Source organism: Giraffa tippelskirchi, chromosome 13 (assembly GCF_054371585.1).
Source record: "Giraffa tippelskirchi isolate mGirTip1 chromosome 13, T2T-mGirTip1v1.2.pri, whole genome shotgun sequence".
Taxonomy (NCBI): domain Eukaryota; kingdom Metazoa; phylum Chordata; class Mammalia; order Artiodactyla; family Giraffidae; genus Giraffa; species Giraffa tippelskirchi.
The window spans coordinates 83,805,112-83,818,958 of record NC_137287.1 but is presented as its reverse complement, the minus strand read 5'-3'; the positions used below and the strand labels follow the sequence as shown (position 1 = coordinate 83,818,958).

General features: G+C 43.2%; 1 protein-coding gene across 3 annotated transcripts in view; it reads right to left on the bottom strand.

Annotated features, from left to right (window-relative positions):
• Nucleotides 1–6,386, bottom strand: part of KIZ (kizuna centrosomal protein) — an 87,141-nt gene extending 80,755 nt beyond the window's left edge. For all 3 annotated transcript variants that reach the window (XM_081558724.1, XM_081558726.1, XM_081558725.1), the window contains exons 1-2: nt 6,255–6,386; nt 98–160 (exon numbers count right to left, since the gene is read on the bottom strand). In XM_081558724.1, the coding sequence (XP_081414850.1) occupies nt 98–160; nt 6,255–6,361 (170 nt within the window). In that variant the 5' untranslated portion in view covers nt 6,362–6,386. The remainder of the gene's footprint in view (nt 1–97; nt 161–6,254) is intronic.
• Between the last annotated feature and the right edge of the window lie 7,461 nt (nt 6,387–13,847).

Below are 13,847 nucleotides of genomic sequence, written 5' to 3'. Positions count from 1 at the left end.
TCCAGGAATCGAACCCAGGGCTCCTGCATTGCAGGCAGATTCTTTACCATCTGAGACAGGCAACCTGGTCTTAAAATTTTCTGCTGTCATATCTTACCTGCATATATCAGAATGACTATATTCATAAAGTTTCCTTTCCAGGTCCAATCTCTTCTTTTCACTATAATAAAGAAATATTTTATGAATAAATTACACTGATCAGTAACAAGCAGTCAAATTTAGAACTTGATCTCCTTCTGAAAATGCTTCTCTGATCTGAAGTGAAAAGAAAGTGAAAGTCGCTCAGTCGTATCTGACTCTTTGTGACCCCATGGACTGTAGCCTGCCAGGTGCCTCTGTCTATGGAATTCTCCAGGCAAGAATACTCGGATGGATAGCCCTTCCGTTCTCCAGGGGATCCTCCCAACCCAGGGGTCAAACCCATGTATCCCGCATTGCAGGCGGATTCTTTATTGTTTGAGCCACCAGGGAAGCCCAAGAATACTGGATCCATTCTGCAGGGGATCTTCCCGACCAGCTAAGCTACTAGGGAAACCTTCTCTGGTCTAAGAAGCAGAAAATGCCAGCTGCATTTGAAATTCAAGACACTAAAGAACTTAGCAGTCACTAGGGAAGTCAAAAAGCAGAAAGGACACCAGTATGAAGCAAAAAGAACAAGCTTTTCAAAGTAAATGCAGAAATGCAATAAGAAAAGCCTGGAAAGCAGGTTCATTCACTCCGCAAGTATTATCTCTCGAGTGCCTTCATGAGCCAGGCTCTGCTCTAGTCCCTGAGATTGACCTGGTGAATGAGCCAACTAAGGCTCCTACCCTAAGGCAGTGACATTCAAGAGGTAAGGACAGACAATACACAAGATACACATATAAAATACAACACGGCCAGCATCTCTGAGAGCTACAAGGATTACGAGGCTACCCTAAATCCATCCTGGACTGCAGGTTGGCGGCTCACTCTGCTTTCCACCAGACAGGCCTGGGCAGGGCCTCATGGCTGAGTCAGGAAGGGGTCTCCGAGAAGCAGAACTGGCCTCACCCACATTTAGGGGAGACCAGGTCCCCTGACACCACGACTGTGATTTGTGGGCATTTCCTTGTATAACCTGGAAACACCATCATGATTGGTCACTGACTGCCATTCCCAGCAGCTATGCCACACAGGCTTCTGAGCTTCTGATGAGTGCTGGCAGGAAGCTGGAGGACAGAGCAAGTGTGCCCACCTGCACACCCAGCCTGGATGAGAAGCAGAGGAAACTGGGCAGCAGAAATGGTGGCAGTGGCCAAAACCCAGGGCCTGGAGGGGAAAACTGCCAGACAGGAAGCCATTCCAGCCTCAAAAAGAGCCCTGGGGAGGCTCAACCACAGACTGCTCAATGACCACCAGAGTAACAGTTTCAACTGAAGCCACGCTGCTAATTTAAGCTAACATTAACTAAGGCTGAAAGAGAAATCATATAACGTCTTTAAAAAAAAACAAAAACAAAAAAACCACTTTGAACCAAAGACAAGGATTCCGGCAAAGGAAGGGCTCAGTGGCTTCCTGTGGGAAAAGGCTGAGGCACGGCCACTTGGGAGCCCTTGATTGTTCGTTTCTATTTTCCTTCAGTCATTTTTTTCCCTTAACACCCACAAAGGTCATACTGTTAGCTTTATTATAAGTAAATTTCTCTGCTCAGTGTAATCTAGAATGAAAACCACTATTTAGCCAAAATTCTTTTAAAGGAAAAGTGGTGTCCAAAATCCAAACACCTAATCTCTGCTTGTGGAACACAACCCATTCCTTAGCTGGGACGTGCCTATGTTTAAACAAGAAAAAAAATTGTAGAATCACAAATTTTTAAACTAGTAGCTTCAAACAGATCTTTACCTTCTCATTACTAAGAGTGAACCTGAAGTAAATATGGCATAACGGTTTCCATGTTAGAAATTTTTATTCCCCGTCTAAGATTTCACAATCAGTATGATAACAAGGAGTGGCTGACTGGACAGTGTAAGCAATCTGACACTAAATGAAGAGGGCAGAAGATCCTTAAACACAGCTATGACTTTTGTCCCTGATGTCCTGCTTCAGGCCTGTGGTGTTCCTGCCAGGAAAGTGTGATCACTGTCTGTTCACGAGGAACCATCAGACAGACCCAGCTGGAGGGTTATCTTCTGGGATGAGAGGTGTATCCTATGAAACTGTGAGGAACATGAAAGGTCAAGACAGAGGAATGTGTCCAGACTGGGAGAGGCTAGAGAGACATGTTAACACAGGTTCACAGGTGGACTCTTGGACCAGGAAAAAAAAAGGTCTTAGGACAGCTGCTGAAATCTGGCTGGGGTCTGTGGATTGGTATATTGACATTAGTTTCCTGACAAGAAGGGTTATACGGTAATCATGTCAGGGGCATCATATACCTGCAGTTTTCAAATGGTTCAGACAAGTCTCAAGCTTTTAGACAGGCAGACTGACAAATAGAAAGGGGAAAAGAAAATGTAACAAAATGTTAAGAGTTGAGGGATCTGGGTGAGGGGAATATTAGAGATCTCTGTTCTATACCTGGAACTTTTCTGTAAGTTTGACCTTGTTTTAAAATAATTTAAGAAATTCACCTATGACCTCATATGGAAAAGGACCACAGTCTTTATGGAAATCCATCATCTCTCAAACAACCAGTTCTTTTCAATAAAGAATGTAAAACTTCCTTGTTCCTGCCCTATTTTCACTACATACAGACATCCACTGGTCATATGTCTCTACTGTAACACTTCCAAAAACTGAAAAATCAGTCAAACACCTCTTGGCCTTCTAATTCCAAACAAAATGATGCCAATCTCATTAACTCTTCCTCATAGGCTCATTTTTCTAAACACATCCACACGGCAGCACCCCTGACACTGACTTTCCTATCTGTTCTATTCTAAATCTAAGACTTAAGATATTTACCCTCCCCCCCAAAAAAAAGCCAGAGAAAGGCTTATTGGGAGGATCATCTTGCAATTTCTGCACCTTAAATCTCTATTTCAAAATCTTTAAATACCCAGCCCTGGGATGTACAGTCACAGGTCCCAGTTTCCATCACTTCATCCCAGATCTGGACCTTTCGAAGTTTTACACACCTGGGTGGTCCTCAAAGCATAGCCACGAGCTTTAGTTTTCTCCTTGTAAGCCACTTGTTATTCTGTTTTTGTCTCAATACCGTCTTCAGCTTTATTCAACAAATATCTCAGCATCAATTTCTGGACTATTATGGTATCTCACTCTGAATCAATACTGGCACTGAAAAAACTGGGGCTGGTTAACAGCCTTTCAAAGGGATGTTTTTACAGGATTCTAAGAGTCCATTCCACATTCATGTTGCTACCATGCTTGTGGCACTAGACACATTGTAACAAATCACTGCATCAAGCTCTTTCAGATTCAGTGACTGGCTTTCATCACAATGCAGAGAAAACAGCTTATACAAAAATGAAAAAATTCAGAATATAAAATTATATCTATATGTGACAACAGCTAAGACAACGTGGGTTAGAAATACACCACTTACAAAGTGGACTGCCAGGAGTTGGCAATGGACAGGGAGGCCTGGCGTGCTGCAGTCCACGGGGTCACAAAGAGTTGGACACGACTGAGCAACTGAACTGAACTAAACACTGCAATGACTCACCTCTAAGAAGACTGAGAAAAGGCAAGTTGTTTTTCTCTCCCATTCCAAAGACATCTCCAGACTGACAAACCAGCTGTGACTACCTGGAGTTGCACACATCAAAATGACTCCAGTTTCAGGAGACAAAGGTCCTTACGGCCACTGGGACTGGTCAAACAAACAGGTACATCCAAACACTCAAACAGGATGTAGACAATAATATTCATTGCTCATTGCTTTGCAAAACTAACAGCTTTCAACTTTTACTTTAAGGCTCACTGCTTTCAGTTCAGTTCAGCTCCTCTAGGACTAGAACCTAGGTTTCTAAATTTCTCTTGCAGTTTTCTCTGTATCCAAAGTTATTTGCCTCTGTGTTTATTACCTATGCATTAGAGTTAGTTAGGGACTTTAAAAATGAAAAATGAATACACACAGTAACAGATTTGTACCAACTTAAAAATGAAAAAAACCTCCAAAGGCAGAACCATGAATAGGCTATAAAGCTTGACTCAGATTCCTTATATAATTTCAACAGCCTCACCTTGCTTAACAGTGAAAGCATTAAGTGTTAAACATAAAGTGAGTAATAATCATTACACAGTTATCATACCATAAGGACTATAAATGGCCAGGTGTTCTCAGCACAGGAAACAAAAATGATAACTCACAATTAACTTCATTTTTTTTTTTTAATGCTACCATTCAAAGTAGTAACATTTTAAAATTAGAACCTGGGTTAAGGGGGACTTCCCTGGTGGTCCAACGGTTAAGACTCTGCACTTCCAATGCAGGGGTTGCGTCTTTGATCCCTGGTCGGGGAACTAAGATCCCACATGCCACATGGTAAGACCAAAAAATTAAAGTAAAATAAAAATAAAATTAGAACATGGGTTGCTGCTGCTGCTGCTGCTAAGTCGCTTCAGTTGTGTCTGACTCTGTGTGACCCCATAGACAGCAGCCCACCAGGCTCCCCCGTCCCTAGGATTCTCCGGGCAAGAACACTGGAGTGGGTTGCCATTTCCTTCTCCAATGCGTGAAAGTGAAGTTGCTCAGTCGTGTCTGACTCTGAGCGACCCCACGGACTGCAGCCTACCAGGCTCCTCCATCCATGGGTTAAGAGATAACAAATAACTCAAGGCCTGGGGTAAGGAAGCCACTCTTTTAACAGAATAGAGTCAATGAGCACTTTAAGTGCATGATGCACAGAGCATGTTTCGTCCCTTAAATCAGGTGTGTACATTTAATACCATTTTTGAAATATCACAATGCCAGTTTTCCTGATTGACTGGAAAATGGTCATTATTTAGTGGTACATGAGTGGCTACTCAGTTCTACATGACACATTCACAACTCCTGGACACTAGCTGGTTGACTTTGGACACTAGCTGGGGGACACTAGCTGGTTGACACTTCTACTCATTAAATACACATGTATCCAGTCCCTCTGCCATTTCAGGTACTCTAACACGAGCTGAAGGTCCAGCTCTATATGGTTCCTGTCCTCCTGGAATTCTCAGTGTAGGCAGGATGCGAGTCACTTGACGCATTACCTAGAAGTCTGGAAGAATGCACGTAAGTCAGAAATTGGTTGATTCACACTTGGGACAGGGAAGGCACTACAAGAAGTGATTTTTTCTTTTTTAAGTTGGAGGAGAGGTAAGTGGGTGGGTGGGTGAGAAGTGGTATGTCAGAAAGAAAACAAGGCGTAGAAAAGGATCAAGAGCTAAACAAAATTAATAAATAATAATAATAAATTAAAAGGTGAGGAAGATTAAGGAGGCCTGTTGCAGATGCTCTATAAATAATCTGACAGGAATTAAATTTAGCATAGGATGAATACAATTCCTTTTCAAAACCAGTAACTTCTGCCTTTACCTTACATGTAACTATTGTCGTTTTAGAATCATCACGGTGTGCAGCGCCCCTCTTCAGTAAAATGACTCTGCAACTTTTAAACACTCATTAAAGGTGCTATTTATCAAGAGATCCAAAAACCTATTTCCTTTCTTGTCGACTAATGAGATTTCCAACTCCAGTTAACTTAGCAACTAAATAATAGCTTCAACAACCAATCTTTCATGTAGATATTTGTAGTAAATTGCTTTGTGATTTTCTCTCTTTACAGTGATCAGGCTCTTTTCAGCGGTTCTCATCTTTTCATGTCTTAAGCAAGGTATCACGAACCATCTGAAAGTTGGGACTTCTCCCGCTGGAAATCTGGCCCTGTGAAAGCCTCGTGCATTTAAACAGGGCACGTTTGACAAACACACACACACACACTCCCGCCTGCGTTCCTGGGCCTGTCATCACCGAGGTAGCGCAGCTGTCAGGGCGGGATGACAACCTGAAGGGCCGGGGAGGGGGCGTGTGGAAGGGGACCAGACAAACACACGCTTTGATTGAGTGACAGGCAGGAGACTCCGGCTCTCACTTCTGGGCGCATCCAGGGACATTCCCGCGGGGGACCTCCCACGGGGCGGGGGGAGTGTCTCCGGTAAACTCTGTCCTCCGGGAGTTCGGGGGACAGGGTGGGTCTGGGCTCCGGCCCAGGGGATCCGCGATCGGGGGCGGGGCTCCCGCGGACCCTCGGGCCGGCCGACTCCCTGCTCCGGCCCCAGCTAGGCCGTACCTGTCCCGCAGCCCTTGCTGGAGGCGGGCCACCTGCTCGTAGTATTCGGGGCTCGGCAGCGCGGAGGCCCCGCGCGTCCCGCCGCCGCAGCCACTCAGCTCCGCCATGGGACGGTTGGGGTCCGGGTTGTCCGAGGCGACAGCCCCAACATGCACCGCGGGCCGACACGGCGCCCCGACGCCGCGCAGGGGGCGGGGCGCGGTTTCGTGAAGGGGCGGTGCAGACGGCCAGAAGGGGCGGGGCGCGGAGCTGTCGAGGGCGGGGCACACGCCTCAGGGTCGGGACGCCATGCAGGGGCGGGGCAGACGGCCAAGAGGGGCGGGGCGCGGAGCTGTGGGGGGGCTGGCGCCCCGAAAGAGGGCGGGTCGAGTCTGCACACGGGTGGTGGAGAGGAGGGCTTGTAACTTGGTGTCCGTGGCCTCACTGCACTCCCCCCCATCCCCCCGCCCCCACATTGGGGCTTTCCTCTCCTCTAACCTTTTGGAGTTCTCGTGGGAGAGACCTTGGCCCTGCTTTGGGCGGGGCCCTTCTCTGAAGGCCAGGTCTGAAGATGACCCCTGATCCTCGCCCCTCCACGGGTAGAGAGGATGGAGGCTGGGCTAGAGTAATCCCGTGATGGGTGTATTTTGCGGGGGTGGGCATCAAACTGCTTTAATTTGACTAGGTGCATACACTCCTTCCCTCCCTTCTTCCCAGAATTTGCTGAGTGTTGGCTTCCCTAAGGGCTCAGCGGGTAAAGAATCCACCAGCATTCCAGGGATCCAGATTTGATCCCTGGGTAAGGAAAATCCCCTGGAGAAGGGAATGGCTACCCCCTCCAGTTTTCTTGCCTGGGAAATCGCATGGAGAGTGGAGCCTGGCAGGCTGTATGGTCCATGGGGTAGCAAAGAGTCAGATGGGACTGGGTGGCTAACACTCTTTTTTCACTGAATGGCCTAGTGGTTTTCCCTACTTTTTTCAATTTAAGCCTGAATTTTGCAGTAACGAGCTCATTTTCTGAGCCACAGTCAGCTGCAAAGAACATAATCAATCTAATTTTGGTATCGACCATCTGGTGGGTGATATCCACGTGTAGCGTCATCTCTTGTATTGTCGGAAAAGAGTGTTTGCTATGATCAGCATGTTCTTTTGACAAAACCCTGTAAGCCTTTGCCTGCTTCATTTCGCACCCCAAAGCCAAACTTACCTGTTATTCTAGGTATCTCTTGACTTCCTACTTTTGCATTCCCATCCCCTGTGATGAAAAGGAAATCTTTTTTTGGTGTTAGTTCTGGAAGGTGTTGTAGGTCTTCATAGAAGTGGTCAACTTTAGCTTCTTTGGCATCAGTGGTTGGGGCACAGACTTGGATTACTGTGTTGTTGAATGGTTTGCTTTGGAAATGAACTGAGACCATTCTGTCATTTTTGAGGTTGAATCCAAGTACTGCATTTCCGACTGTTGTTGACTATGAGGGTCAGCTCTTGTTGACTATGAACTTGTTGACTACTCCATGTCTTCTAAGGAATTCTTGCCCACAGTAGTAGGTATAATGGTCATCTGAATTAAATTCATCCATTCCCGTCCATTTTAGTGTGCTGATTCCTAAGATGTCAATGTTCACTCTTGCCATCTCCTGCTGACCACGCCCAACGTACCTTGATTCATGAACCTAACATTCTAGGTTCCTATGCAATATTGTTCTTTACAGCATTGGGCTTTGCTTATCACCACCAGACACATCCACAACTGAGCATCGTTTCTGCCTTGGCCCAGTTGCTTCATTCTTCCTAAGGCTATTAGTAATGGTCATAGCTTTTTGCCTTTTCATGCTGTTCACGTGGTTCTCGCAGCAAGAATACTGGAGTGCATTGCCATTTCCTCCTCCAGTGGACCGTGTTTTGTCAGAACTCTTCACTATGACCCCTCTGTCTTGAGTGGCCCTGCATGGCATGGCTCATAGCTTCGCTGAGTTAAACAAGCCCCTTTGCCATGACAAGGCTGTGATCCATGAAAGGGTTTGTTCCCATACCAGCACTTAAATGCAGAACAAAACATGAAAAAGACAAAATGCTCAGTCCTCAGCAATTGTGCTCAACCCTGACAGTAGAACCCTGTTACTTGGAAGTCTGTGCTGCCCCTCAGGCCGTGGCTAAGGCTGCAGGTTACATTACTGGTTGGTGAAGAGGGGGAACTTGCTAGCAAGTTGCTTGCAAAGTTGACATTTCTGCACAGAGCTCGGTGGACAATAGTTCATCGGGGACTCTGGAGCCTGCTGCTTCTTCCACTGTCCAGTTGTATGACCACGTACAAATCACCTCTTCATGCTCAGGGTTCCTCGTGTGTGAAACTGGGAGGCCGTTACTGCAGGATCTGCCTATGTTGTTTCTATAATGATAAGATTCATTAGTGTGTATGAGTGTTTAGAAGGGGGCCCAGGACATAGGAAGAAAAATCCATGTTTATCATCATCATCACTCTTTTGGGGGAAAACTTCCTGAAGAACAATAACTGTTCTCTAAAACCCACAGGAAAAAAGAAGCTGTAGAATTTCTTTAGTCTCTTATTCTTCACTTCTTTTGTTTTTTGCTCAGCCATTAATTTCACTTACTTGTGTGCCAGGTGTGACTTAAACTAGGAAATAAATCATCAACAGAATAGATGGACCATTCAAAGATCTGCAAGGAAATCCATAAAAGAGGGGATATATGTATACGTATAGCTGATTCACTTTGCTGTACAGTAGAAACTAGCACAACATTGTAAAGCAATTATACTCCAATGAAATTTTTAAAATAAATAAAATAAATGATGATGTTACTCAGCTTCCTTTTCACATATGTTAGGTCCAGAGCAAGAAGATGAATGGAGACCTTCATGCCATCTGTCCAAATATTAACCAATTATGAATCAAGATGACAAATTGTAGATAAAATATGTTCTCTCCTACCTTGTCCAAGGTGCCTTCATAAAAGGGAGAATTCCTGCAGGGGAATTTAGTTCTCTGACCCCTTACTCAGCCTCATCCCCTGTATCTCCCTCCCCAACCCCAGTCTACAAGTCCCAGCTCTGCCCCACCCCCACCTCCGCCTCCTCTTTGCCACTCCTCAGCCTTAAGCATAAGCACACCAGTGATGGTGACCCTAGCAGGAACGACCCAGGAAAGAGGTCTTTTAAGTCCTTGGAAAGGAGCTTAGGCCTCTTTGACCAGGAGATGTCAGGGTGGTGGACACCTGGAATATGTCCTAGAAGGGTGTGTGTATGTGTTTATGAGACCTCCAGGCAAGCATGTCACCTGGCTCTGGGGCCTCCTCAACTTGGATGGAGTGGCATGAACAGACAAAGGCCAGAGCAGGCTCTGTAACATATAGAAGCCAGAGCAGGGGCCTTCTGCCTGAATCTAAGGGTAGTACTGAAGTTACTTTTATTTAGTTTTTAGAACAAATCATTATACCAAGTTGATCCCATGGTAGTGAGCAAAAGTTTACCTTACAAATTTTACTGCAAACAATATTCTACTACAACCCTGGCAGAAACCAAATGCATGTTCGACAGTACTCTATGTAGGTCCATTCCTACCAGTATTAGTTTTTTAAGGGAAAAAATCCCCAAACAATTAATATAATTAATTATTTTCAGCAAATACACAGAGTAAGCAGATGAAGCAGTCTTTTAGTATCCCAGATTTTTATTAGGCCATTTTACGATAGTCTAAAATTAAATATAATTAAACAGTAAACAGATAATTCAAAATCATTATAATTTACATTCTTGGGTTGATTTATTAATGACATGTGACAAACCTAGGTGAAGGATCTGCTTATTAACAATAACACCTAGCAAACTAAATGAATATTTCTAGAGTATTTATGCTAAAATTATGCATTCTCAATGGTGACAGACTTTTAATATACTTTCTTCACTTTGAATATTTAATTTTCTGGAGCACTCTCCTTTAATATTGCTCTTAAGTCCCTTTATATTAGGAGAGCTGATTTCTGTAAGCAGCTCTGCCCTTAGCTTACATGGACCACAGGCCATCATGTCTTCCTAGATGGGCAAGGTTTCTTACAAGCCACAGAATGGCTTGTTGGAAAGCCACAGAATTTCTTAGTTGGAAATTAGTTGAGGAATGTAGCCTCAGGTTCTTATTTTTCAGAGGAGGAGAAAGGTATGGGTCAGATAAGGGACTTGGCAAAGGTGATGCAATCAGTCACTTACGTAATATTAAAGAGCTAGTTCCAAAGATGGGTCCCTAATAGTCCCATTAAGCAAACAGCAAAAAAAGCCACTCTATAATCCTGCTAGTCATATGGGTCTTAGAGTGACTCTTAGGAAGTTGCCGTTTTTGTAGCTCTGAAACAGTTGAATCAATGGATGGAAAATTGATTTCAGAAATATGCTGAAATTAACATTATACATTTTAAAAGGTGAACACCATGGGAACATTTTGAAATTAAATTCTCTGTATTTGAGTCAATAACTACTTGGACATTATATTAGTTTCTCAATGTGTGATAGAGTACCACACACTGGGTGGCTTAAATAGCAGAAATTCATTGTGTCATAGTTCCGGAGGTCAGAAGTCTGAGATCAGGGTGTTGGCAGGAGTGATTCCTTCTGGGAGCAGTGAGGGAGAATCTATCCCATGCCACTCCTCTAGCTTCTGTGGCTTGCTGGCCATCTTCTGCATTTCTTGGCTTGTGGATGCATCACTGAATCCTTGCCTTTATTTTCACATGGCATTCCCCGTGTGTGTGTGTGTTTCCAAATTTCCCCTTTTATAAGGATACCAGTCATGTTGGATTAGGGGCTCAGCTTCCTCCAGTATAATCTCATCTTCACTAATTATACCTGCAATGACTGTACTTTGAAAGAAAGTCACATTCTTAGATATTGGGAGTTATGACTTCAACATATAAATTGAGGGCATGGTTAGAGGGTAAAAAATTCAACCCATAACAGGCATGAACACAGGAAAGTATCATTTTGCAATCACTGCACAGTTTGTAAGTAGAGATGATTCAAAAAATAGAAAGTGGGAGAAAGGCTGCAGCATATATATATATATATGTCTTTAGCCACTCCTGCTACTGAGTGCAAACCCATGAGAGTCCTCATTTAAACCCCATGAGAGTCCTTTGAGGGCTCCGCAAGTTTAAGCAACTGGCCTAACATCACACTGCCACCATGTTCTTGGCCAGTTAGTGGTAGTGTCGAAATTCGAACACTGACTTTTTTCAATTCCCAAGTCTATCCTTTCTTAGCCTCCATTCTATATGGCCTTGAAACTCACCTTTGATAGTTACTGATCTTTTTTTATTTTTTTTGAAAGAGATGTGTAAAGAATATACTATGTGACCCAGAAGGGTTTTTTTATACACAGTTTTATATACGTAGTTTATTGTTTGGGAAAGCAGCATTCCTTGACATAGAATACTTTCTTCTACATACTGTGATAGAGCACTGTGTGGTTGCCATTGTGTTAATTTTCCTCCTTAGCCTTTGGAAAGACTACGTTTCTCATTCTTTCTATCAGTGAGTTGTGTCTATTTGACCCAATCTGGGCAATAAAACTGAGCAAAAGAGATGTACCACTTCCAGACCTGAACATCCTGTACTATCTTCCTCACTTTTCACTAGGTGGCCAGTCGGATGCAAAAGAAGAGATCAGAGGCCCTGGAAGAAGAGTGAATGTCTATAAAGAGCATAGGACTATAACCTAGGCAAGAAGTAAACCTTTATTGTGTTGAGTCACTGATCTTTTGGGGTTGTTTGTTTCAGCAGCTAGCATTACTCATCCTGACCAACACACAAACATTCCATATGCAAGAATTACACAAACGCATCAAACTATCTTTCTGCAACATCCTCAGTGAGAATTTATGTGACTCTCCAGATGGAAAGGGAGATGGCAAAAGTAGAACTCTGAGATTCAATGAGAGTCAGTGTCTGAGGAAAGAGGCTTAGATAGCAAAGGCAAAACTAGAATGAAGAAACATCTAGAACAGCTCTGCCTACTGGGACCTTTGGCAATGATGGAAATGTTCTATTCTGTACTGTCCAATATGGTAGCCACCAGCCACATGTGACTATTGAGCACTTGAATGTAGCTAGTGCAAGCCTGGGACTGAAATTTGAATCTCATTTTAATTTGTTAAAATTAATATTTTAGGGATCATGTATCTAATGGCTTCTACATAGAACAGTGAAGATCTAGAAATAAAGTAGAAAGATGGTCAAGCATGGTGGGGGAGGGGTGGAGGTCATAACTCATCAGGAAGTAGAAAGTAGAAGGATAGATGCCATCCTTGGAGGAGGGTAACAGTGATCAAGAGGGAAAGTGTGGTCGTTAATTTTATATATCACCTTGGTTAGGCCATAGTGCTCCTTATCTGGTCACATACCAGTCTAGATGTTGCTGTGCACGTATTTTTTAGATTTCAATCTGTAGATTTTGAGTAAAACAGATTGCTCTTAATAATGTGGGTGAAAGTGTTAGTTGCTCAGTTGTGCCTGATTCTTTGTGACCCCATGGACTGTAGCCTGCCAGGCTCCACTGTCCATGGAGTTTTCCAGGCAAGAATACTGGAGTGGGTTGCCATTTCCTTTTCCAATAATGTGGGTGGGCCTCATCTAAATCAGCTGAAGGTCTTCAGAGAAAAGACTGAAGTCCCAGAATAAAAAGGAATTCTGCCTCCAGACTGCTTGTGTTCAGACTCAAGACTGCAGCATCATCTCCTGTTGATATGTCCAGCCTGCAGGCCTGCCCAATGGACTTGGCTCTTTCTGTCCCGATAACTGCATAGGCCAATTTCTTAAGATATATTCATCTCTCTCTCTCTCTGTCTAGATATAGATTTAAGTGAACCTTGGAGACATTGCAAGTTCAGTTCCAGACAACCTCAATAAAGCAAATATCGCAATAAAGAAAGTCAAACAGTGTTTTGGTTTCCCAGTACATATGTTTACACTTTACTGGGGTCTATTAAGTGTGCAGCAGCATTATATCTTAAAAAAAATGTACATACCTTAATTAAAAATATCTTATTGCTAAAAAAAAATGCTTGTCATCATCTGAGCCTTCAATGAGTCCTAATTTTTTTCAATAGTAACATGAAAGAACACTGACTGCAGATCACCATCACAATTATAATAATTTAAAATTTTGAAATATTGAGAGAATTACTGAAATTTAACACAGAGACATGAAATAAGCAAGTGCTGTTAGAAAAATAGCATCCATAGACTTGCTTGGTGCAGTTTTGCCACAAACTTTCGATTTGTAAAAAACCCAGTATCTGCAAAGTGAACAAACTGAAGCAAAAAACAATGAACTACATCTGTGTATCTATCTATCTATCTATCTATCATACTGGTTCTGTTTCTCTGGAAAAGCCCGACTAATTAATACAGAAAGGCATGAAGTTAGTAAGACCATTTTGTTCTAAGGCATTCATAGTAGCTAATTTAAAACAATAAGAATTGTATTCAAATTCCAGTAAAGCGAAAACATAGATTTCCTCATTTGACTTCATATCATGTCAACCAACAATTAATGTGTAAGTCTCTAAATTATGTAAATTCTATGGAAGCTAAATAACAACTGAAAAATA